At 48.3% G+C, this 27084-nt stretch overlaps 1 protein-coding gene across 11 annotated transcripts in view; it reads right to left on the bottom strand.

Moving 5' to 3' along the window:
• LPIN1 (lipin 1) overlaps nucleotides 1–27084 on the bottom strand; it is a 143676-nt gene that overhangs the window by 51391 nt on the left and 65201 nt on the right. For 7 of the 11 annotated variants that reach the window (XM_053587294.1, XM_053587293.1, XM_053587297.1 and 4 more), the window contains 3 exons: nucleotides 6875–7075; nucleotides 5604–5699; nucleotides 1465–1772 (listed from right to left, as the gene is read on the bottom strand). In XM_053587294.1, coding sequence (XP_053443269.1) covers nucleotides 1465–1772; nucleotides 5604–5699; nucleotides 6875–7075 — 605 coding nt within the window. Of the gene's footprint in view, nucleotides 1–1464; nucleotides 1773–5603; nucleotides 5700–6874; nucleotides 7076–20122; nucleotides 20226–22488; nucleotides 23144–23882; nucleotides 23970–27084 lie in introns of those variants that run through there. The other 4 variants (XM_053587301.1, XM_053587299.1, XM_053587302.1 and 1 more) reach the window with 4 other exon arrangements.

Below are 27084 nucleotides of genomic sequence, written 5' to 3'. Positions count from 1 at the left end.
TGACTCAGAGGTCATCTGTCCATATTTTTGATGGGACCTGAAATATCTACCACTAAATTCTAGAATCAAACAGCATGGGCATGGAGGAAAGGCAACTATGAGAAGCCCAAAGACCCAGTTTCGGAGCCTCTGGCAGGTTAGAGGCTGCAGTCGGGGAAAGCAATGATGCCAATTGACCTTTACCGTCAGCTAGAAAAAGATATATGTTCTAGTCTGAACAATGAAGCAAGGGGATACCCCTGATGTTTCTTATCCCTTCTTTATGTTAAAAAGATGTGAAAAGTTGTCAAAAATTGCAATGAATTACATAAAAATCTGAACCATCAAATAGCCTTTAAAAATTAGTTTTACCTTTTAACACTAGCACTTCACCACCAAAAGAATCCTACCCAGAAGAACAAAAATCATTTCACCACAAAGACATTTTGCACCAGAATGTTTACTGCAGCTCAATTCACAATTGCCAAGTCATGGAAGCAACCTAAGTGCCCATCAACCCATGAATGGATCAACAAACTGTGGTATATGTACACCGTGGAATATTATTCAGCCATTAAAAAGGATGGAGACTTTACATCTTTTACATTTACCTAGATGGAGTTGAAATACATTTTTCTTAGTAAAGTATAGCAAGAATGGAAAAATAAATACACAATGTACTCCATACTAATATTAAATCAGCATATAAACAATTATATATTCATAAGAACAATAAAACACTACGATAGTCCAGTTCTGGGGTAGAGGGAAGTAGGAGGGGGCAGAGGGGAGGACAAATGGCAGAAGAAGGGAGGGTATGAGGCGGGATCTCACCTAAAGTGCACATTGTGAGGGTGTATAACACGCCCCCGGGTGAGGGGCTTTTCTACAAATGGAACCTTACCCTGGAAGTGAGAACAATGTCGCCTAAAAATTATACCCTCATATTAATTTGAATAAAGGTAAAGAGAAACCAAAATAGTTCTACATACAAATAGAATTTCACCATATTGTTAAAAGGAAAGGAGAATAGAACAAAATGTCCATTCAACTTTGGGCCTAATTAAAAAGTTGGCTTGAAAAGAAGACCAACCTCGTTCTACATTCATTTTCAACCCTGAGCCTGTCAACGTATCCGCCCCTCTGGTATAAATCAACCCAATTGCTGTGTACATAACTGGTGCTCAGATAAGAATAAGGAGATGCTAAGAAAACGGTGTCAGTCATAAACTATCTCTTTGCTCTGTTCCTGTTTCATGACTCTACTCCCCAATTTCAGGAGTCATCACCCAGGGAGGTCTGGCCTCACCACTGTCACTTAGCCCTCAGTCACACCAAACCTTTACACCACTACAAGATTTAGTCCTCGCAGTTCCAAAGTTCAGTCTAAAATGCATAGCAGAAGAACAAGAAATTCAGAAGGAAAGAGAGTTTGTAACAATCGTCTTGGAAAATATATTCGACCCCGTCTCCCATCCTGCCCACCTGCTGCCGTCCAGCGGCTCCCGGTCCTCATCAGAGCTCATCTCGATGGGGAACATGTCTTCATCCTCGGAGGTGTGGATGGAGTCGTCTCTCTTCAAGCTATCCAGCTGGGATTTTCTTCTTCTCTTCCTTCTCTTCTTTACTAAGGAGCCGATGGATGAGCTCTCTCCAGGAGGTGTGACCGGGGCTGGTGCACCGGGGTCCAGGCCTCTGACTCTGTCCACAGTGCCCCTCTTCAGCTGGCCTTCCATCCTCGAGGCCCCTTCAGACAGGATGGGGGAGGTGGCCAGGTACATGGGGACCATTTCCTAATGGAAAAGACACATCTTCAAAACAGAGCCTATTCCTTTGCATCTAGGGAGCAGGACCGTGCCAAAGGCCCTCCAGGCCTAATTTCAGAGGCCAAGCACTCCCCGGAGAGGCTGCAGGGGAGTAACCTGACAGAATGTCTCCGTCACATTCATCTGGAGATGTGGCTTTCCAACCGAATGCCATGTTGTACTCAATTCTGTATGTACATACTTGTAACAAAGTGAGGTAATTGTCAGTGATTTTGAGTCACCCAAATGCAACTTTGAGCAAAGAGGGAAAAAATGGGCTTTGAGTCATCATTTTATGCTGGGAACTGAACTCAGTTTTGTACGGCCGTGTGGCTGTGGGTGGGTGAAAGAGAGAGTGTATGTGTGTGTATTTTTTTTTTTTTACTCAAACTGTGTATTTTTTAATATGTACTGAATGAAGATGATAATTTTAAAAATAAACAAAAAGCAGCTAACAGCCCCACCCGAGTGCCCCCCATACCAGGACACATGGGCATTAAAGAATTAGATATTCACCACCTTCTTAGAGACGAAAAAGAAAAAAAAAATGCACAACCTGCCAATTGACTAGTTGTTTGATAACGATCCAGCAGTTTTTTAAAAACTTTAGCAATCACATTATCAATGAATGACTCATTTATTATGAGAAACTTGGTAACAATAAGAACATACTCGCAAGAGTGGGATAAACAGAAATATGTTGCTGGTAGTTAAAATAGGTGTAGAGAGCTTCAGACATGCTAAAAGTATTAAGTCTAAACCATTCCAGCAACAGAGCCTTAGGCTGGACAGGAGTAAGGTTGCCTCACCCAGCTGCTCAGCTGCTCAGCTAGACCAAATGAAAAAGAAACACAACAACTGTAATCCTAGAACTCTGTCAGGCTGAGGGCCAGCCTGAGCAAGAGCAAGATTCCATCTAAATTAAAAATAGAACAACTAGACAGGCGTTGTGGTGGGGCCTGTAGTCCCAGCTACTCAGGAGGCTGAGACAAGAGGATCTCTTAAGCCCAAGAGTTGGACGTTGCTGTGAGCTATGACACCACGGCACTCTACCGGGGGCAACAGAGTAAGACTCTGTCGCAAAAAAAAAAAAAAAAGAAAAAAAAATGACAAGAAAAAGAAACACAGACTTAGATCAAGAACAGAGGAGGGCCTTGGCCACCCGCAGACTCTACATGGGAAGGGAGCACGTGTGGAGACAGACAGATGTGCCAGGGCAGACTGCAGCGCTGTGTGACAGAGGTGCTGAAGAACGCGGGCTCCCAGCAGCCACAGCCTCCCAGGGATACAAAGAAGCATCTGAACACATCCTGGGAGCAAGGACAGTGCCAAAGGCCCTGTCTCAGCTATGGCAGCCTAAACTCTGGCTAACGCAGGTGCAAACTAAGTTAAAAAACACAGTTGTCCATCTAAGGTGGAAAGAGTTTCTAAGTGTTGTTAGGAACCATGTACTGATTCTCAGGAACCATGTAATGATTCTTAGAGCCTCTGCATTTAAAAGACAGATAAACAGCAGATGGGCAGGGATCCTTGATGGCCATGGAGTCATTCAGAAGATGAAGGGGCGGCAATAGGCGCTGGGGTCCTCCCCAGACACCGCACCTCTGGGCAGGCCAGATGGAGGGAGTGCCCAGGACCCTTTGAGAGCCCGGAGCTCTACAGAGCCGTTACTTTTTAACCATGCCGTCTTCCCAGAAAGGTACTCCTGCCAGTGGATTTCATTAGGATTCACTACCTCAAATCCCTCCAAAGCGGCTTGACCAGTGAGTGAAAGATATTTTTTTTTGCAGTTTTTGGCCGGAGCTGAGTTTGAACCCGCCACCTCTGGCATATGGGGCTGGCGCCCTACTTCGTTGAGCCACAGGTGCCTCCTGAGTGAAAGATTTTTTAAAAATGGTTTGTCTGGGGGTGTCACCTGTGGCTCAGTGGGTAGGGTGCTGGCCCCATATACTGAGGGTGGCAGGTTCAAACCCAGCCCCAGCCAAACTGCAACAAAAAAATAGCCGGTGGACGCTTATAGTCCCAGCTACTCGGGAGGCTGAGGCAAGAGAATTGCCTAAGCCCAAGAGCTAGAGGTTGCTGTGAGCTGTGATGCCACAGCACTCTACCGAGGGCAATAAAGTAAGACTCTGTCTCTTAAAAAAAAAGAGTTTGGGAAGAAAATATCATGGTAAATCTTCATGACCTTGGATATGTCCAAGAATTCTTACATGTATACAACACTAAAAGTACATGCAACAGATGAAAAAGCAAAATGAAAGGGAAAAATGAAAGCTCATAAAAGGCTGCTCAAAACCACTAGTTATCAGAAAAATGCAAGTCAAAACCATAAAGGGACACCACTTCACACCACCTGAATGACTAGACTCCCCAAATCGGTTAACAAGTCTTGGCAAGGATGTAGACCATTCAGAACTCTCGTATATTGCTGGTGGGGAGAGAAAACAGCCCGAAAGTGCCTCCAGTTAATCGTAAAGTTACAAGTTGCCACATGACCGAGGAATTCCCCTCCTCAGTTGAAAACCAGAAAAATCAAAATATATCTCCACACCAAAATTGGCACATGAATGTTCACAGCCACGTTGTCCGTGATAACTCAGGTGAAAACAACCTAAGTACCTGTCAATAGATGAAGGGATAAACAAAGTGTGGTATGTGGAGACAAGCAAACACACTCGGGCATAAAAAGGAATAAAGTGTGATACATACACGTACTGAAACCTGGATGGATCTTGAAACTTCAGTGAAAGAAGCTGGGCACACAAGGACACTTACTACTTGGTTCCAGTCCAAAGCTCAGAATAGGGAGCTCTACAGAGACAGAAAGCTCTGTAGAGGCTGTGCAGGGCTTGGGAATTGGGAGGTTGAGGATGAGGGAAGGTGACAGCTAACGAGTATGGTGTTTCGTGTCAGGGTGATGAAAGCGTTCTGAAATTGACCAGGACCCCGCCTACTGCTGCCCTTTCACTTCAGAATGACTCGTGACCATCAAGGACCCCTGCCCATTCACTGACACTCCATCCCATCCTGGGTGCTGTAGGGACTCCGGACTCCGAAGAGCATGGAAGACATAGCTGAGTAAAAACCACCAAATGTACACATGAAATGGGTAGATTATATGGGATGTGACGTATATCCCAATAAAGCTGTTAAAAATTTTAAAATAACAAAAATAGGCCGGGCACAGTAGCTCATGCCTATAATCCTAGCATTCTGGGAGGCTGAGGTGGGAGGATCGCTTAAACTCAGAAGTTTGAGACCAGCCTGAGCTGAGCTGAGACCCTATCTCTACTAAAAAATAGAAAAATTAGCTGGGCTTCATGGTGGAGGTCTGTAGTCCCGGCTACTCGGGAGGCTGAGGCAGGAGGATGGCTTGAGCACAGGAGTTGGAGGTTGTTTCAGTGAACTTAGGCTGATGCCACTATATCCAACCTGGGCAAGAGAGACTCTGTCTCAAATAATAAATAAATGAAGTGATTTGGCCACTCACTAAATAAAAATTAGAATATTCAGCCATTCGAGATTTGACACACCAGTACAATTTGTATGCTTTAGACAACGGTTCAAGACAATGTGCAAAGTTCCTGCCTCTGTCTCCCCAGAAACAGTGAGCAAACTAAAGCAAGCTGGGTAGACTCAGAACACACTCACCCTGGCTGGCTCAAATCCCAAGTACAAGCCAACAGCCACTCTCGCTGTGGCCATCACCCACACAGCCAGGCGCCAGTGGGATTCTTCACACAGACTCCTGATGTCTGCAGGTGAGCACTGCTCAAAGCTAAGTATCGGGAAGGAAGGCTGACCACCCAGCCACCTTACCTGATCATTATCAGTTTCTTGAACAAAAAACGCTTCTCCATTGTCTCCTAATTTCATGTGCAAATCCACAGATTCCCCATTGATTTCTATGTCAACCTGAAGGAAAAACATGGTTAAGAAAATAATAACCTGCCTTCCTGGCCACAGGAGACCTCATGGGGCATGGCCAGGTCTCTCCAGACACACTTGAATCACTGACACTCCATCCTATCCTGGGTGCTGTAGGGACTCCGGGCTCAGGAGAGCATGGAGGACAAAACCCAGAGTGGGAAGGCTCCTCCAAGACCAGCTGGTCCAGCTCCTTCCTTTCCGGCTGAGGGGCTGAGGCCAGACAAGGGGAGTGATGGGCACAGGGTCACAGAACTGGAGAGTGGTACAGTTCAGACTGCAGTCCATGACTCTCCAGCTCCAGTCTGTAGGGATTATACCCTGGAACATTCCTCAGAGACTGGCTGGGGCCTTTGAGACCCTCTCAGCATAGAGCTTCCACTTAAATTAAACTCAAAGGACCCATCATGAGTCAGCACTCCAGACTCTGTATCAGTAGAGGCGTGAAATGCAGAATCCACTTCTAGGAATTTTTTTATTTATTTTGTGTGGCAGACGATCTTTTCCAAAAATGACCACATCGAGATTTCTTTTCCTACGTGTTCTCCCTAAAACTCATCACTCTCCATTGAGAAAGGCTTATTTATTCCATCTTCCCATGTGACTACCTGACCAGTAAAGCCCAGCAGAGTGAGGCCAGGTGGCTTATTAGGGCTGGGCCAGAAAAAGATCCAGCACCCACCTGGCTTCCACTTGAAACCACTGCCATGTTATGGGGAGCCCAAGCCACATAAAGAGGCCACACGTGGGTGGTGCAGCCAACAGCCCCAGTGAAGAGCTCAGCTGAGGGCCAGAACTGACCACCAGGTGTGGGAGACAGCAGGTAACCAGATGACTCCATCCCAAGCCTTTGAGTCCCCCCTGCTGAGGCCCGGATAACAAAGACAGCAGAGACAACCATCCTAGCTGTACTCTGAATTCCTGACCCTCAGAACCCAGAAGCTGGAGAAACAGTTGGCATATGCCACTTTTTAGGGTAATTTATACGGCCCTCCTAACTGGAACAATTTGAATTACTAATGGTCAATTCAGCAAACAGCTATTTCCAAAGAAGACCTAAAAATCTAGGTCTGAGAGTGTAGACAAGTGACACCACCAGAATCTGATGGTTTTCTCCACGGGGGACCGCCATCACCCCAGGTCGCCAGGTCCCACACTCTTACCACTTTCTCCCGAGAGCGCAGCACCCCCATCTTCCCAAAGCGGACGTGGAAAGGGGAGCACTGGAGATTGCCGTTGGGCTGGCGGACGACGATGATGTCAATACAACCAGATAGCGTGGCGGGGTTCAGCCCCTTGTAGAGCTCCTTCACCGTAACGAACACCTGGCCAGCCAGCTGCCCCACGTAGTTCATGGTCTGAGCCTAGAGAACAGAAAAAAAGACACCACTCACACACACACGATTAAATTGGGGGAAGCCATCCAGAGCCAATCAAAAGGAACTCCTCACTGTTTCCAGAACAGATTACACACTAGACTTTCACACTCAACTCAGATCACTTTGTTTCTGGAACATGCTCTACAACACCCGCCCCCACAGTCCACTGCGCCCGCCCCAATCAGCGAGCCCACCGCTCTCTGCCCTCCCAAGTTCCAGCAGACCTCTGCCCCCATGATGTCTGATCTCAGCTATCCCTGGGCCCTGTCTTCCCATGTCCCATGAACCTCGACATATCATTCTTAGGACTGTGGCCACCTGTGCCTCATTCGGTCATCCCAGGCAGGCTTTGCACACAAACTCTCACGACTCTTGAGAAGGAGACTGCTTGTCACACAGCTTAGTATCCCCCCAGGGCCACACAGAGCAGCTACTAATGGTAGCTGGGGGAAAAAAATCAATGTTTGCACAAGAAGATAAGAACCATTTTTATTGGCAATGATGTCGATCATGGCCCCCGCCTGGCCCTGACCTCTCCTGCTATGGCTGCAGGATGCATGGGTGCTCAGCAAACGCTCAGGCCTAGCACTGCAATACAGAGATAGAACAAAGTCCCTGCCCCTAAAAGGGACACAAAGGAGGGAGAAGTCCCTCACAGTGACCAGAACTCGCATCAGTGCTGCTGCGCTTGTTTTAAGTGAATGCAGAGGGAGTTACGACTAGGAAGAGAGAGAAGGCATCTCAGAGGAGCTGGCCCTCGCCACAGGCTTGCAGGAGGACAGACCCTTTCCACTAAGAAGGTGGCCCTGGTGTTGCAGGGGAGGGAGAGGGATATGAAAGGCACAGAAGCTTGAAACCACCAGGCTTCAAACAAAGGACATGCACAACGGACCTGGGGTAGCTGCCTTGAGGCAGGAGTCAGAGCCGTGTGGGACTACCCCAGAGAGTGGGAGACCAGGCCCAAGGGGTCGGGCTGTGCTGTGTGAAACCACCAGACCCTAAAACAAAATGACACTTGAGTCTGTTGTAGAAAAAGCATCACAATAAAAATGGCTAACAGCAGGAAGGCTACAGGGCACTGCTGGTGACAGTGCAGATGAGAAGTGACGCCTCCCCAGTGGGAGACGGTGACAGAAACAGCAGAGGGGGACAAGCCAAGAGACTTGCTGGGTTCAAGGCAGCAGGAGTCCCAGCTGTGACTGTGCTCTGGCCTCTGCCCCGCTGGCCCCTGGACAGCACCGGGATGCTGCTGCTGGCCCGTCCCCGCTCCTGCCACGCACCATCACCGTGCCCTGACGTGCCAGCTCACGTGCTTGACTCGGACCTCAGCCGCCCACAGCCTGCACGTCCCAGCCCTAGACCGACCACACACTTCGGCCTTCCTCTCTCCACCCCATCACACTGCCTCAGCAGGCCATGCCACCAGCCGTCCTCTGGCCTCCTTCAGTACGTGGTACTGCCCAGCGGTCTGTCTTCTCTCCAGCACCTCTTCTTACCCAGATCTCACTTAAACTTTGACACCTCTTCTTAACCTTTGGGACTAAGTTCCAGACTCTCCTCTCTCCTCTATTTCACCTGATGCTTTGGTGGGGCTGTGAAGCCACATGGCTTAAATCCCATCTCAACACGAGGGGTTTGCACAGTGTAACCCCCAGCTGATCCCAAGACCGCACTCTTTCTCCTGGTCCGCACTACTCTGACTCCTTCCTCAAGGCAACTACTCCAGGGGGTCACCTGCAGTGACTTCAGACCTGGCCACAGCCTTGCACATGTGTGGCTGCTAACCTGCTGTATAGACTGGTTGGTTCCGGGAACTTTGCAGCTCCATATAGTTTTCCTATCATTCAGTGAAGTCGGGACATTATGACATAATAAGAAATATATATATTGGTCTACATCCCCAGGTCCCAGCCAGAGCCCCTAAACCCCTTATAAGACTATATCTTATTGTAATATCTGGATTTTTGTCTTCTGCTCCTGAAACCTATTCAGCTCCTTAACACTGGAGTGATACAGATGAAAGAAGCATCCTTTGTCATTCACAATAAGCCTCTTTCAACCACACCCTACACTCATGCTGATGAGGTCGATCTTAGAAGACAGAGAGTGGCGGCCAGAGGAACAAAGCTATGATTAAAGGGTTGGCACTTTCGGCCCATCCCAGGACCGTCACCTCCAGGGAGGGGAGAAGGACAGAGATGAAGCTTAACCACCACTGGCCAATGATTGAATCGATCTTGCCTCTGTAATGGAGCCTCCCTAACAGCCCTAACGGAAGGGGCTCAGAGAGCTTGAGGGGGCGTTGGAGGGCAGCACCCCCAGAGAGAGCGGCCCATGCCCTGCCCTGCCCCCATCGCCTTGCCCCAGGCATCCTTCTGTTTTGATGTTCCTGAGTAGTATCCTTTACACTGTGGCCTGTTAGGAACCAGGCTGCACAGCAGGAAGTGAGTGGCAGGCCACCCAAGAGAGGACTCATCACCTAAGTGATGCTGCCCATCACTCACACCACGGCCTGAGCTCCACCTCCCATCAGCTCAGCAGCAGCATCAGATGCTCACAGGAGGGGGAACTCTACTGTAAATTGCACATTCAAGCCATCTATGTTGCATGCTCTTTATGAGGTTCTAAGGCATCACGATCTGGGGTGGTGATGCTGAGCGCTGGGCAGTGACTGCACATACGGCTTGTCACTAGCAGAGAGGTTTGACTGCACAGAGACCATACTCAATCAGCTGCTTCTACACACATATCAAAACCATCCTCCCTCCTCCCTGGTCCACGGAAAAACTATCTTCCATGAAACTGGTCCCTGGTGCCAAAAAGGTTGGGAACTGCTGCTTTATAATAAACCAGTATACTATTTCCTGAATTCGCTCAGAGCTGTAGAGTTAGGGCTTTGCCTAAAATAGCTAAGAGCATCATTACCATCCATGGTGGGATGGGGCAGTGGGAACCCCCAATGGGTAGCTGGCCCGTCAGTTGTACAGGAGGCTCAGACTTCCCTCTGGCATCTGAAGTGCAGGACAGTCTTTTAAAGTAGGACACCCTGGACAAGTAGAAGCTAATTTAATTCTAATTTGGAACAGACCAGAGAGCTAAATGTAATGAAATATATTTATAACAGAGTGACAACTGCCTTCTTTTCCAATTTTAAACGGAGCTCTCTGGATTGATACACTTCCTCTCTCAACCCAGCCAAGGAGCGGAGCCTGCAGTGAACACTCTCAGAGGTGAACACAGTCCTGCCTTCCGTTTCAAAAGAAGTAACTGCAGGAGCTGTCCAGCTCCACCCTGACCAGCCCTGTGAACACAAGTAACATACACATAAAAATATTGACACGCATTTTTCCAAGTTTGCTAGTGGTGCAGGTTTAACTAACTTCATGCCAAAGAGGAGAGGAAGGATGGTTCTGGAAAAGATGTACAATATAGACAATGATTATTTGTAACCCCAGTGCTTCTTGCAGTGAACCGTTTTCTAGAATGCATCTCACCCTGAATGATACACTTAGCTATTTCAGGCAAAGCCCTAACTCTACAGCTCTGGGCAAGCAGTGCAATTCCCTTCATGTCTGTCATCTCATGCTGCCTCCCAGACAGCCCTGGAGGTACAAGGCCTCTCAGATGAGAACATCAGGGGATGAGCTTGAGTGCAAGGAAGGAAGTACCCCAATCACAGGGCTGGGGAGTCACGCCACCACACCAGACACTGGGTCTTCAGACTCTGAAGCCACTTCTGTTAAGCCCCCCTCTCTCATCCCCCATGGCTTCCCCTAACCTCATCACCCTTCCAAGTGAGCTGTGCTTGTCACTGAATGATGGGGCCACGCCCACCCCAGTAGCGAGACCCTGAACCCAGGACAGTGCAGCTAAAAATTGCTCTTTATACTTTTTACTCAGACTAAATAGAAAGCTCCTAACTGGAAGGTATCACCACATCCCCTTCCTGGCCTCTCGTCTGCAACATGAGCATGGTGGCCTGATGCCCAGAATGGCCCAATCCCAGCACTAAGTGCTCTGCACACCTTAGTGCTCGGTGGCAGGAAGGACGTCCTTATTAATTACAACTAACTGCTGTGTGGCTCCGGGTGTGGCTCTTGTCCTTCAGAGGGACTTTCAAGCCCCTTTCCAACGAATAATGTCATCGTTGATTGAGTTGTTGTTCCAACACTCTCATTTAAAGAAGCCGAGAACTGGGAAATGACTTCACCAAGACAGAGCCAAGCCTCCTGTGTGATCCTCCAGGTCTGCTGAGCTTCCTACCACACATAATCAGAACTGCTCGGACACCTCCAGTTGTGCCTTCGGCTTGGGTGAGTGGTGCTTTGACAGCATTAGCCTGCTGTCCCCTCTAATGAATAACTTCTTTGCCAATCTGAAATACACTTTTTGAAAGCAGGAAATCTTCTCAATAATTCTTAACAAATGATAGGTCCTGGGCCCCACGTGGTCCTCAGCATCTATTCCCAGGGGCCACCTTAACCATTGAGCACTGAGAATTTTTAAAAAGGAAGAATACTACCACTTCACACCCAATAGGCCAAAAAAAAGAAAGAAAGAAAGAAAAATAACGGAGAGAAACTGGAACACTTGTGCACTGTTGGTGGGATTGTAAAACGGTATAGCCCCTTCAGGAGACGGTCTAGCAATACCTCAAACATTTAGAAACAGAGTTACTGTATGATCTAGCATTCCACTCTTGGAGTATATATCTAAACACAGTGAAGGCTCTCAAAAAGAATGGGAAACCCGGTAGCACTTGTGGCTCAAGGAGTAGGGCGCAAGCCCCATATACCAGGGGTGGTGGATTCAAACCTGGCCCCAGCCAAAAATTGCCAAAAAAAAGAATGGGGCACCCAGTTCACAGCAGCATTATTCACAACAGCCAAGAGGAGGAAGCAGCCCAACCCAGGAGTCCACGACACAGGGATGGGAAATCACAGCGCAGTCTACCTACACAACAAAACATCATGCTACCACGCCAGTGAAACTTGAGGGAAATAAGCCAGTCACGAAAGGACAATGCTGTGCTGTACGATTCTACTTACAGGAGCTCCTAGCAAGGGAGAAGTGAGAAACAGGATAGTCAGCGCTTAATGACCACAGGGTTTTGGTTTTGCAAGACAAAAAAAGAGTTCTTTCCAGAGGCAGATGGTGGTGATAGTCGCAGAGAGATGTGAGTTACATAATGGAGCTTAGAAAGGGTTAAAGTGGTAAATTTATGTTGCATTTTACCACAATTAAAACTTTTGTAATCATAGAGGGAAATATTACCCAGAACTCATTTCAGAAAGATGGATATTATTTGGTTAAAAAGTTTCTTTGCAAGAATGCTTGGAGTGGAGGAGGAACTCTCTCCCTCAGGGAGAATGTGAGAGACAGTGTACTTTGAGATGACAAAGTGGTCACCCCACTCCTCCAAGAGGTCTAGCAATGCCTCAAAAAAATTAGAAATAGAATTCCTGTATGATCTAGCATCAGACGTGGCTGGCCAAGCATCACAGGCAAGGGGGTGGGCGGAGAGCTCGGGCTCCTCTCTCTACCTCTCCTCCAAGCTCTCTTAAAAATAAATGCTGGGCAAATATTTAAAATATACAAAAATAAACAAGATGGCTGTAAATACCCAAATCTCACTTCCTTCAGTTACAGTTGAAGTAAAAGACTCAAGTAAGAACCTAATTTGATTTACCTGAAGACAAACCAGCTGATCAGCCCACCTCCCCACACATGTCCATTTCATTACTGTCCGTATTTTCAGGTTTCCGGGAGTCTACTAAGATTTGTTATCAGGAAGTGAAAGGAATATTGCTTTTAGAGAAAAAAGTATCTTGATTACCTCAAGAATAACAAAAGGTAAATAAAATCTATAGAGAACAAAACAAAATGCTCAAATTTCTACTTGAACAGCCTTCAGCCACCTGCAACTACATTCACCCCCTACCAAATTACTTGTAAAAACCTATTGAGTTCAATCCCAAAATCTGGCAAGAAATAGCTGCTTCACCTGACAGGGTTTTATTTAGCCCCCGAAACAGGATCCTACAACTCCTGGTTCAAGTTTTTTGAAGTAGAACTCAGCCAAATCTCACAAAGCCCTTTGACCATAGTTGGATTCTTTAAATCATACTGTGGATTTTCAAAGAAACTCTGAGGTTAAGAAACACGTAAAAGGGGCGGTGCCAGTGGCTCAAAGGAGTAGGGCACCGGCCCCATACACCGGAGGTGGTGGGTTCAAACCCGACCCCGGCCAAAAACTACAAAAAAAAAAAAAAATTACAAGTTCTTTTTAGTGTGGCATTTTCTAGCTTGACCTTGTGAAATAACACAGATTTTCTCAGATTGCTGCATTCCACCGAATACTCTCTTTCCAAATACTCTCTCCCTTAGGTTAGAAACCACGAGAGTCCTTATGTTAGACCCAAATTGGTGGAGAAACAGAAAAAATCCAAAAGTATATTTCACTTGGAATTCTAATTACAACATTGATAACGAACAGCTTCAACTTGACTAGCATCAATTATTAAACATACATATGTGGATCTGAATTATTTTAGACCAAGCTCCTTAGTGGGCAATTCAAGAATCAGTTGCTCTGCTCATTTATTATGCAAGCGAATAAAAGAGACTTTAATATTCTTTCTAGTTCTCTCAACTAGAACATTCATTGCCTAAGACACAGTACCTAGAAAGTAACAGTTTTTCCATTTTAACATTGCAGTTTGCTCCTTGGAAACTAAATGATACATGTTAGCAACATCTAACTACACAGGAGACTGGCACAGCAGTGAATGCATGGCTGTCCAATAAACATCCTCCCACAGTCCCCACTTCTGTGAAATCTCACAGGCACTTGTCTTCCTTTTTCTCTTTAAGAACTAAGGGTCCCGCCAGAGTTCTGTCCTCAATCTATTTCCACCTGCCTCCTCGGCATCCTCCCCCCGCCCCCACCGTCCAGGGTACGCCCCTTCATAAATGCACCCTCAATGACTCCTCATCTTCCAGAATGAACTCCTCAGACTCCTCAGCCCTCCAGCCCCGTCAACAGCATCACTAACTATCACCTGTCGTTCCTCAAGTGGCTGAACAGCCATCTGTCCACTGAGCTGGTCTTGCTCTCCTTGAGGACAGGGACGATGAGGGTTTGCTCATTTCCAACATGGTGCCTGGCCCATCACAGGGGCCGGGGAAATGTTTGCAGTCCCACACGGCCATGTTTTAACAACTTCCCACGTCTTCTCTGACTGTCTTCTGCAATATTGGCCAGAAGCCTAATCTTACATACTTACCTATTATGATAGGTACTTCTGGAATGGTTTACTCACACTACACTTATATGGTGACCAATTTCCAAAAGCAAAAGTGCTTTGTTGGTTTAGAGCACTTTCCCTTTTGTACAACTGAAGTAAAAGAAATCAGCATCAAAGTGGATGCCCTAGAGCAAGGGACTAGGGTACTGCAGGGAGGTTTATTTACTTTTAGTGACCATTTCAGCAAAAGAAATGGCAAAATGAGGGCTGGAGTAGTGGCAACCAGGAGAATGCAGATTTGTGTCGTAAAAAAAGGCTCCATACTTAACTAGGGGACGGACACCCTAGGGCTCTCCTGCGCCACTCAGGGGTGGGCAATGCCCTGGTATTTTCATAAGGAATGAGCTGGCAGGTCGTCACATAGACAGAAATAAGGAAACGTACTAAGAAGCAAAGGAAAGAGATCGGAAAACAAATTATCTAACCCTTCTCAAGTTTCAGCAGGGGCTAACCTTTGATTCATCTTTGAAAGGACATCCAGAACAAAACAGAATTTCAACCTCTCCGACAGAACAAATCCAACTGCATGTTAAATTTTGGGTTGTCCTATATCCCCAGTGACTGAACCCATCGCCATCGCCACCGCCAAGCCGATTACCCCCTGGGGCTAGGAAGGATGCGAAGATTGAAGATGGTTATGAGAAAGACTTAACTGGGCTCGGAAACCCAGAAGGGTAACTACCAAGTCTGGAGAACAAGATGCTCCAACATATGTTTATGCTCAAAACACTTAACAGCACGACTACATCTCCGGGGGAAAGCCACACGTACCCGCCCCTGACATTCACACGGCACCGCCCAGCGTGTGAAACTCCCTCACCAGTGGGAGTTCAGCTGCTCCACACTTAGGAGCCCGGGAAGCACACAGGACCAGAGTCACTACCCCACTTCTGAGGAGGAACTGAGGGCACCAGATTTGTGGGTACTTGAAGCAGCAGGTCAGGTAAGCAGCACAGAGTGGAAGGGCACAAGCTGCACCCCCAGGTTCCCCTTTCTCCTCTGCACAGCGTGGCCTACTCCATCTCGGGTGGATGAAACTGGTGTCAGTGGGCAAGGCCCAGTTAGGGAAAAATCAATCATGTGGCTTTGACCGTCACCTAGTCCTAAATGTCAGATAATATTTTGCACATGTTACAGCGTATCATCCTAGACTGTAACTGATGTCTGAATTACAGGGAGGCAGTGTCAAATCCCAGGTAGACGACGCAACCTATGCTTCTCAGGAGAATTGGTTCATGAAAGGGAGTGAGCCCACCATCAGTGGGAGTATTCAAAAAGTTTAAACCACCACTTGGCTAAGAGGTTGTAGAGAGAATTCCAGAATTGGATGGGTCTTTAACTTTTACACTGAGATTGTAGGACCTGGTCATAGCAATACCATGAAATTGAGTCTCCACAGCAAGCAAGAAACCAAAAAACCAGGATTTTTTTTTTTTTTTCTTGGTCCCATCACAAAAGTCCAGAAGTGCAGATGCCAACATGCACCCACCACCTTCAATCAAAGTCTGGGTCAGAGGAAAAAAAGTACTGAAACTTGACAATTAGAAGAACTTGAGGAGAACAGGAATTGTTCTCGCCCAGGGACATAAAGTTCACAAAACAATGCCCCCAAACAAAATTCACTGCAAACACAGTTGAAATAACAAGCTCGTGTGGCATTTCTTGTCAACACATAGGCCATGACACAAAGTCTGAAAAACAGAACCGGGAGGTGGGAGGCTGAGCTATGATCCGTCTGTCAACACTTCCCGGCTGCCTGCTCTGCTGACCAAGCCCACAGGGCTGTAGATCTGAGCTGTCGGCAAGATGACAACTAAAAAGGTCTCTGGACAGTGCATGCTGAGTCTGACTTAATGCTGTCAGGACCTCCCAGACAAGGAGGCTGCAGAACCAAAGCTCAGGGCTGGGTCTCAGTGACACCTTCAAAACAAAAACACCCTCCACTGGCATCACTTATCCCTAGCCGGTGCTCTGAGAAAGTAAATTCTATTACACTCTGGGCCTGGTGGCTCACGCCTGTAATCCCAGCACTCTGGGAAGCCAAGGTGAGTGGGTTGACTGAGCTCAGGAGTTCAAGATCAGCCTGATCAAGAGCAAGACCCTATCGCTACTAAAAATGGAAAAACTAGCAGGGTGTTGTGGCAGGCACCTATAGCCCCAGCTACTCAGGAGGCTGAGGCAAGAGGATCACTTGAGCCCAAGAGTTTGAGGTTGCTGTGAGCTGTGACACCACAGCCCTCTACCAAGGGCAACATTCCTCCTGCAACCCGTCAGCAGGTTGGAACAACCTTCTGTATTCAGTCTGTTATCAGGGTGATTCATCATTTCCTGGAAAGAGTTTACCAAAACACACTAACTGTGCACAGAGACAAACGCACACTGTGGTTGTCATACCTGCCCCCAGCAGGTGCTTAAGGGGCCTCTGTGGGTTTAAGGCACATCCGGGGAGCTTACTGCTGCTTCAAAGCTAACCCACCATCAGTCTAGGTTGCCCCCGCCCCATCTGTGTCCCTGTCAGCAGCAGCAGGGTTACATAAAGCACTGGACACAGAGCCAGCTACTTCCCAGGGGGTCCCCACCATGGGAGGACAGCCACCTGACCACCCTTGGTGACCTTCCTCTAGGGAAGGCACGGTTGGCTTCCCAGTCAGGTAACACAGGGACTGTCTGGGGCCTCCCACTCAGCACCATGGCTTCCTGCCTGAACACACTCTCAACTGGGTCTCCCCTCTCCCCAGCCAGCTGCTGGGGCTTGCCAAGATCACATTCACCTTGAGGTTTATGAGAAAAACATCAGTTTTCATCCAAAACATTTAAAAAATAAAAAAAGCCAACTTCTAAGAAATCCTGAAAACAGTATACTAATAAGACTTACATGAAAATGAAAGTGATTTATAAAAACCCTTAGCTTCCTTCTATATATTAATGACAAAACAGGAAGTCCAGCTTAGAGCCAGTGTAATGCAGACAAAGTCGTGCAGACTGTTAGTCAAACCACCTGGGTGGTAGCCCTCGCCCTGCTGTGCCTGGCAGACTGGTGGGTAGTTCCATCAGGAGCTTCTTAAACAGAAGGTCGTCAACATCCTTGGGAATTCAGGGAATTTCTTGCCATGCCTGGGTTCTTTAGGGGACACTCCTGTCCGAAATATGAAAATTCACTAGAAAGCTAGAAGATCCTTCTAGCTTTCAGAAGGAAAGAAGCACTTCAGAACAAACACTTCCCAACAGAAGTGAAACAGCAGCAAAACCAGCCAGAACTGGAGCCCCATCACCAAAGCCACAAAGCCACCAAAGCTCTGGCTGCAGGAAGCACGAGAGACAGACATGGAGCCCCTACAGGACACTTCTGGGTGGCATGGAAAGGTGTCTCTTCCCCCAAGGCCCTGCCCAGGACAGGAGGGCACACTCAGAATTGAGCTCATCCCCATCTGTACTCCAGCACACAGCAGATGTGCAAAATCGTTTATTACCCCGCTTCTCCTCCAACTCCAGAAAGGGCAGCACTGCTAACTCTCCATCAAGGTGAAGAGATAAAGGCCTCATGATTTCTTACCTCCCTGTCACATTAGAAACTTCTGCATTTAGTCCAAAATTTTCACAGACTGCCAAGAAATGCTGCTTGGTTAGAACTGCCAAAATTCAAACCCCCTGCCACAGCTTTCATAACCCCACACTTTTTGCCAAAGTCATCTACCTCTAGAAGATAAAGTTTACTTTAAAATGGCCTGAGACCAACCCAAAAGAAAAAAAATGAGCAAAATATATAAAGAAAGTATTCACAGGAAAGAAATCCATGTGGCCAATGATGCAGAAGATATTTAATCCCATTCATAATTAAAGATATGCAAATTAAAGGAGGGCTTTCCGATGGTCCAAAATCAAAGCATTTGGTAAAAATGCAGGATTGGTGACAGTGAGAAAAACACTCATCTCTCACTGCTGGTGGTGTCACAAGCCAGGGTAAGCACTGTGGCAATGTCACCCTCTGGGCACATGTTAGCAAACTCTAGCCGCTCTACTGCTGGGAGCTAGTTGGTCCTACAAATAAGGGATATAGTAAGATCCATGCACAGAGACAGCAATGCAAACACTGATTGTAATAGAGAAAATCGGAAATAACTTGAGAATCTATACAATTCTGGCTTAATAAATTACAGAGCATCCGCACCATGCAATAGAATATTATGAGGCTGTTAGTAAAATGGGGAGAGAGGTAGTTGCATGAATATAATATAAAAATGTACACAGTGAATGCAAAAAGGCACAAAAATATGAACTCTTATAATATGAACTTTTATTTTTAGAGAGAGGGTCCCACTGGGTCTCCTGGGTTGGAGTACAGTAGCGTGATCACAGATCACTGTAACCTCAAACTCCTGGGTTCAAGCCCTGCTCCTGCCACAGCCTCCTACTAGTTGGGATAACAGGTGCACACCACCACACTTTTTTTTTTTTTTTTTTAGAAACAGGGTCTCATTATGTTGCCCAGGCTGCTCTCAAACTCCTAGCCTCGGTTATTAAAAACATCACATAGGAGACAGCCATTAAATTATAAAAAAAAATAATTTATAAAAAAAGACCTTTTGTACAGATTGAAAAAAAGATCATAGAGATGTCTATCTGATTAAGCGAGTTAATTTTTTATTTTTGTTTTACTAGAACCACAACTTGCCAGTGGTAATTTATTTGTCCAGTTCTAGATAACTCCGTAGTTTTCTTTCCTAGGACTTGTTGTTAAATGCCAAAAGACATTTTTGAACTGTACATCTGATCAGATTGTTAGCTTTTCTGTTTTATTTCCCTTGAGAACGTTTGAATAAAAAACATCTGAAATTTAAAACATAAACTCTTGGCCTCAAGTGATCCTCCCAAAGTGCTGGGATTATAGGTGAGAGCCACCACACCTGGCCTGTGAATCCTTTTTTAATAATTACACTTACATATCTATTTTTATATATGCAAAAAAATTCTGGAACAAGCTATACACCAAATGAGGCTCACAGGGCTCAGCCCTGGGGACCAGGCCTTTGGAAAGAGAGGAGGAAACCTTCACTTTAAATCATAAATATTTCCCATAGTGTTGGTTTCTGGCTTTTGCTTTTCACATGTGTATTAATTTACCATCACTTTTTTAAAATCTCAGAAAACTAAGAGGAAAGGATAGGAAACTCATTCTCAGGGTCTCCCCATCATTGAGACTCCAGAGACCACACAGGGTCCTGGGGAGCCTCCCGCTTTGGCCAGAAGGTCAGATGGGTGACCGCTCAGCTCCTTCAGGGCTAGGATTTTGCAATGTGCAGATATTATAATCCCAGGTGATGAGTGTTCTCAGGTTCCTGCCAAGAAATACAAGTGGCCTGGACAGAACAGCATACAAACATCTAAGATACAGAGACACCACTGTGTTCAGCCAAATAGTCCAAGGCTTAGACGCCGATCCTGTGGCTCTGAATTACGTAGCTTGTTCATTGACGACTGGCCTTTTTTCCTTGGAAGACCCAATCTCAGGCTGTCTCTGCACACCCACAAGAGCCCTCTGTCCACACCTGTGTCATGGTCAAAAAGAATGCTCTCCAGTGACTTTTACATCTATGTGTCCCCCACCCCAGCAATTAGTAGAGGGCCAAACACGAGCTATTGGGAGACAGTACCGCTCAGCTCTGTGCCAGCTCTGGAGATATTCACATCCTGGACCCACCTCCATGACTATGGGCGAGTTACTAACCTCTCTGCATCTTCAGTTTCACATCCACAAAATGGGATAATGTCGGCAGCTCCCATTCACAGGACCCTTGTGAGGTGGTGGTATGTGTAAAGTGTCTTTCGACCTGCACGGACCAGATGAAACCAGGTGCTAACCCTGTGGTCACAAATGGCTCCAAGACAAAACCAGACTCTGAAGGAAGTCTCTTGCCTGAGTGCTTTGCTTGTATCACCCATTTAAATTGTACTGAGGCGAAGAGTCTTACCGGTTAAAATGAATACAGAAATAGCAGAAGGCTCTATTAACTTTGCACCAGGGAGATAATAACTGTATTATCCTTTGCCCAAAATCTTAAGCAAAAGAGGCCACCCCAACATTGGGTGCTGTTCTCAGATGGCATGGAGTCCACTGGCTGGAAATTCTTTTGCCAAAAACAGCTGTCTGGGCATGTACCTTGTTAGGCTGTGGTGCCCTGTTACCCTACAACCCTTGTTGCTTGTTTTCTGTCTTGTATAAACAAAAGACCTACAGCCTAGTAAGATCCTTGAATGCAGAGGAAAACGTCACATGTGCGAGGGGACAGGAAGAGAGGGGCCAGCAGCAAGGCCCCGGGACACAGCGCTGCCTGATCTGTGGTCAGCCTCGTGAACCAGTGCAAAATGTCCTCACACTCGGGAGCAAACAGGCAGCCCACACAGAGCAGAGGGTCTGTCTAATGGCCTATAGCTTTTTCTGGAAAAGCCCCAACATTCAGCAACAGCCAAAAATTCTAAGTTGTTGCAAGAATCACAAAATTTGGTTGGTGGTTGAGAGATCCATTACGATGTGCAGCCGTGACCACCGGGGTATAACCACTGTGGGCTTCTCTCAGCTGGGAGTAGACACGGAACAAGCTGCCCTGACACCCCTCAGCAAGCAAGACTGCGTGGAGACCAACACCCAGCAGTGACTGTGAGTCTCGTGTGAAAGGCGCTGGCCTAGACCTGAACCCAGAGTTCACTGTGGGCAGAAATTTGACCCACTGCTCAAAATATTCCAGCCTGCACATCCTGCACACACACTCCAGCCCTAACCCCAGCTGGCAGTCGGGGCTTGTTTGTTAAATAAAAGATGGGAAGAGGAAGAGGAAGGGAGGCCACGGGAAGGAGGAGCACATGCCCCTGACCCCAGCAAGGCCAGGACCACGTGGGGGGCAGGGACTCCCCTTCAGGGAGCTGGCAAAGCCTCCGATCAGGCCAGTGCCAGGGTGCTCCCTACAGTCACAAAAGCAGGCACAGGCCCCTCACTGGCCAGACCCAGCTTAGGAAGCTAACCTTTCAACTAGTAGGCACTGGATGACTTTTGTAAATTAAGAATCTGTAAAGTCATTGAAGGTCTTATTTGGGATTTGTCTGACTTTTGTTTTTCCCGAAAACCCCATGTGATTTTAAGCCAGCAGGCTTACTATACAATCTGCCGGCAAACTGGGGTCCAATCAGCGCAAACATCATGACTTTGCCCTTCCCAAGGAACCCACTTCAGTGCTGGCAGAGGGCAGTTCCAGGGTCTTCCCAACTATATTCTCAACACCTCCAGATTCCTGCTCCTGGGTTACCACTGAGAAAGTCCAAGTGTAAACAAGGAAAACCATCAACCTCAGTGTCCTGGTTGGGTCACCACCTTCTGAGTATCTCTCAAAATTCTCCAAAAGCCACCACCGTTGACGGAAACCCACCCCACAGGCAAGTCACCTGTATTCCTCAACCATCCCCTCCTGCACATTTACCCTGTCAATTAATCTCACTTAGATACCCTTAGACCTTGAACTCAGAAAGGAAAGGGTCCAGGAAAGCCCAATGCAGTCGGATAGGGGTAGCAGGAAGGAGGAATGGGTGCCCACAGTGATGACCTCCCGACCAGAGGCCAATGTCAGCGGGGGCTGTCCCAACGTCAGTGATTCTCCCTTAAAATAATAACCACCACAATGGTTCACTGACCCGTATCATGTCCTTTTGTTAATTTTTATAACAATCCTGTGAATGGGGATAATAATCTCTTCACTTTATAGATGAGGAAACTAAAGCTCAGAGAAACAAAGTCTTTGGCCCAAGTGAAACAGCTGCAAGGGGTCAGTGTAAGTTACTACAGAGCCCAAGCGCTCGGCACTGGCCTTGGCACCTCTCAGGCCATGGTTAGTGGCTTTGGGACCCTCCAAAATATCTTTCTGTCTCATTACCCTCCCTCTTCCCTCAGATCCCATGCCCTGCATGCACCTGACCACGTGAGCAGGATGCACAGCCTTCCTTCTGGCCAGGCTGGGCCTGCCATCACTACCCCATCCAGGGTGGACTCCTCTTTAGCCACTTCCAAGGTCTCCCCTGCAACCAGGAACCCCCACAGTCTCTCACCTGAACACCCAGGTGCTCCCCTATGCAGCAGATTCATCAGGTTCACCCCTTGCAGACCTGTTCTTCTCTAAAGTGATGAGACTGCTGACAACTTGCACAGGATCCCAAAAGCAGCTCAGACAGAGCCTGAGTCAGAGCCCAAACCTCCTAGCACACTGAGTCCAGGGCTCTGTCCCGACCTGGCTCCCCTATACCATATGGTCCCACATACAAACAGGGATCAAGGCCAAAAAACACACATCCATACACAAAAATGCATAATAATAAAACAAGGGTCAACAAATGTGAAAGATCGTAAAAATAAAGAACCATAAATCACACTCTTAGATCTTCCAACATTTGGGGTGGGGGGGCTGATGGTTCTATTTCTCAATTACTATACACGCTTCCACTGCTTACTTTCATTCACAAAACCTAAATTATGGGCCTAGCATACATATACTCACAATGACCACCGCTATACAACCGTACCACCACCATCCCAATTAAAAAATTATTACAAGCCCATTTTTCCAAAACACTTGTACTATCCTGGGGAAAACTTCCATGTTCTGAAAACTCTCCAAATTAACTTCCTGACGATTGCTCTAGTTCAAGTTTCCTGCTTGCTGGTCAAAAATAGGGTTGACACTTGCTTTCTCCAATGCAAATTAACAGTCAGTCACCTGTTCTATAACAGCTCCATGGCTTCAAGTTACTTCCAAAACTTGACTTTCCGGCCTATTATTTTCCTGGCCTTCCCCGTTATAAAATTATTTCCAGGAGCAGCTGAGGGAACTAACTAGGCCTAGCACCCCCTGGGCTGCGGGGAGATGTAGAGAGGCCTGGCCCAGGAGATTTGTAATCTGAGAGCCGGATTCCAACCTGGGCTCAGCCACCCCTCACACCTAGCAGCTGTGTGACCTTGGGCAGGTAGGTCAACCTCCCTGAGTCTTGGTTTCCTCAACAGCAAAGCTACGATCCTAACTCCCAGAAAGATTTTCGTCCAAGTCCCAGGTGCAAGCAGAGGCTGATGGCTGCCGCTACAATCCGCCGGTACTCCCCGGCTGGAGCTCGCCCCCGCCCTCCTGGGGGCTCCGCAGGCAGCCTCCTCGGCGCACCCCAGGAAGCTAACTCTATCTAGCCGGGCCCAAAATGTATCTAAGCGTGAAACCACAGCAAGGCCCGGAGGGCCGCGCGAGCATCCTGTTTCTCCGCCTCCCTCCCCTGAACCAGGGCCCGGGAAAGTGCGGCGGGGACCCAGCTCAGCGATCGGTCTACGGGTCCCCGGCCCAGCCTCGGCCCCACCACGCGCCCCAGCTCCCCTGCGCCCCCAGCTCAGCGATGAGCCGGGATCCGCTCGCTGGGCACCCGCAGAGGAGGCCGCCTACCAGAGCCCGGCAACTGCTACTCACCTACCCGCGCGGCGCGTGTGGCTGCCTTTGTATGCAAACACCCAGCCGGCCGCCGGCTGTCAGGGCCTCCCGGGCTCCGGGGGCGAGGCCGGGGCCGCGCGGGGCGGGGCGGGGGGCGGGGCGAGGGCGGTGCTGGGGCGCCGTGAGGGGACTTCGCGAAGCGCGGGGGACCAGGCCGCTTTCAAGGCCAGCCGCCGCGTCAGCCAGCTCGCCCCCAACCGCCTGCCTTAGCTCTCCTGTAGGTGGGGACCCTCAGGCCATGTTTCTGAATCAACTTCCCAGAGACAAAGTCATAGATTTTCTCCAACGAAATAGAATGACATACACCGATGCCTCAGAGTGGGCTGGGCGGCAGAAGCGGCCGCGAGGGACAGCCTGGAAATGGCCACAGCCCCCAGAGCCCTGCTCTTCACCGGCAGCTGGCCCAGCCCATCCCTGCCCATCCTAATCCCTGGCCTCATTTCAACCATAAAGCGGCAGCTGTGTTGACCATATTGGGATTTACAGTCAGTTTCTCAATGCTGGGCCACCCCTGTCCTTTGCTGGGACGATCAGAGCCCGCACTCCTGCTTCCGTCAGGCCCCGTTTCAGACACTGGAAGGGTGGCTCTGAACCAGAGGGACCCTCTCTCCCTGGGATCCTCGCAGGGAGGCAAGGGACAAATCGATAATGAGCTACACGACATCTGAGGGTGCAATGGTTTAGATCAGAGGATGGCACATAGGAGCTGAAACCCTAAAGGACAAGAAACACTGGAGGCATACAAAGAGTGGGGGAGAGGGCAGGCAGAGCTGTGGAGAGCAGAAACAGCAATGCAAAGGTCCTGAGGGTGGTGACCTGGGGAGCTGGAGGGCTGGCAGAGGCCAAATATTTAGGGTCCTTTAATAAAAGGCAAGGAGTTATCATTCTATGAAAGGTTTTGAACCTGAATTACATGATCTAATTTACCTTTTTTTAAAAAATCACTGCTTTGCTATATGGAAAATAGACTGTCAGCGTGAAAGCAGCAGACAGGTGAGACAGGACCAGCAGAAACCCAGGGTGCTTGGCAAGAAGTGGAAAGACTCTGGGTAGATTGTGGAGGCTTGTGGTCACCACTGCCCTCCAGCAGGGGTGACAAACAGCTATACCCCATCTCTAAATTAAAAGATTTCCGAGGTGAAACCCACAGTCTTAATGGAGCAGGTGGGGGCATGTGATCAGAGAGAGAAGGGAAGGGGAGTGTCCTGGGGCCCAGGATGGGCGAGAGAATGTGCAGGGTTGGAGGGGGCACTGAGGCAGGGTTTGGACCAGGCTCAGTGGACTGAAGGCTGTGTTCTGGCCAGCTCTAGACAAGACATTTGGGGACAGCTGCTTGGGGAGTTTTGCCCAGGTGATATGGCTCTGTCTACCCACCATATCCCAGGGAGAGCTGGCAACCACCTTCCATGCAGACATTGAAGAGGTGGGGGCGACACAAGGATATCTTGCCATTTATAGGTGACATACTTCCGCAGAGACCAATATAGTGTGTGCATCCTTGCTGCCCACAAATTACTGAGGTTCCAGGGCCCAGGAGGAGGTTTCTCCCAGCATTCCCAGCACCCCCAGCAAAGGTCTGGCCTCAGCAGCAAATCCCAGGAAGTAAAGTCCTAATTCAAGCCCCTTAAGTTTAGCCTTTGTTTGAAATAAGCCAAATTATTCAAATTTGGAGACAAGGTCTACAGGTATAGGATAACCCAGCTCTAGGCCCTCATTCTAAACATGATGAATCTGAGGGCAGAGCAAGACTGGGGTGGCTCTGATGAACAGTGGTCTGGCTGGATTCAGAGCAAGTTAGGTCCTGCCCCTGCCTGGCATCGCCAGCTACCTTGGGGAGTGCCAGACACCAGAGGAAATTTTTTTTCCAAAGGATCAGTGAGAAGAAAACACTCCCTAGGACACATTTTACTCCAGAATGTAAAGTAAAGGGGATTCTTCAAAGCCCTAGAGTTTTTGATCCAGAACTGTCTGGAGTCCCCCCTGGGAGGGCTCTATGCTGTGCTGTCCTGAACCAGGCAGTGACTGAGCAATGACTCAGCCAGGAGAGCTGAGGTGATCCCCTTGGCCAATCCCAGGACCTGCTGTGCTCAACCCAACTCAGAAGAGGAGAAGGAGCCCCAGGGATCTTACTCAGCTGGCTGGAGGAGGAAGGAGGGACTTCCTGATGCCTGAGCAAAGCAGCACAGCATCCTCCATTCTAGAGACTGTGCCACAGTCTGGGAAATGGTGTGGACACTCTCACTTTGAGGATGAAAAAGACCATCACCCTATCAAACACTTGGCACCACGGCCAAGTTGAAAGGCTTTTCAATTCTAAAATCCCATACTTTGAGGAGTGGCCATTCCCAGAAGGGTCTGTTCACTGCTTAGCCCAGCCGTGGTTCAGAGTGCCCACACTGCACCTTCATCCGAGCTGTCCCTCCTCCAAGAACAAAGGCTCTGTCTTGCTGAGAGCCATTCTCCCTAGGAATGAAGAATGAAAACTCCAGTGTCAGAAACTTTTCTCTGCCCACCAAAGCGATGAGAATAGTATCTACCACTCTTGTCTAACTGAAACCTCCCTCCTTTCAGCTGGTGACAATCCCAGGAAGTTTTCCAGATCAAGCATCTGTACGGTGACACAGGGCTCTGCTGCCAGCCTGGAATGCCTGAGGCAGGAGGAGCCCATGAGCTGCCCACCATGCTGAGGAGTGCCATGGGTGGTAGCACTGCAAAAGCCTTGGCAGAAAGGATCTCAAAGAAAGGACAATGAATTCTTGCCCTTTGCCCCTAGCACTAGTGTTGGGGCTTCTGGTGGTGGGGGGGTGAACCTCAGGGTCTAAGGCCAGGCCTTGGCTGGAGATCTCTAATGAGGTGACCTCCTCAAGGGCAGCACCAGGGGCCACTTTGCCATCTTCGGGGCAGGGAACAGTGCAGCCTAGAGGCCTGCCTGATATGGAATGGGGCCCTGAATGTGCTGACCAGGGCAAGTTTCATGGGAGAAGAGACAGGGACAGAGGGCCCTGGACTCCACAGGGAGAGGGGGAGATGGGGAAGGGTAGCCCAAGGACAGTGAACCTCAGGAATACAGCACAGAGGCTTTGGACAGTCACTCCTAGGGCTGTCCTGGGCCCTCAACCGCCTGCCTTAGCCCTCCTGTAGGTGGGGACCCTCAGGCCATGTTTCTGAATCAACTTCCCAG

This window comes from Nycticebus coucang, chromosome 4 (assembly GCF_027406575.1).
Source record: "Nycticebus coucang isolate mNycCou1 chromosome 4, mNycCou1.pri, whole genome shotgun sequence".
Classification (NCBI taxonomy): Eukaryota; Metazoa; Chordata; class Mammalia; order Primates; family Lorisidae; genus Nycticebus; species Nycticebus coucang.
The sequence above is the reverse complement of the archived record's forward strand: the minus strand, read 5'-3'. Positions and strand labels throughout refer to the sequence as shown.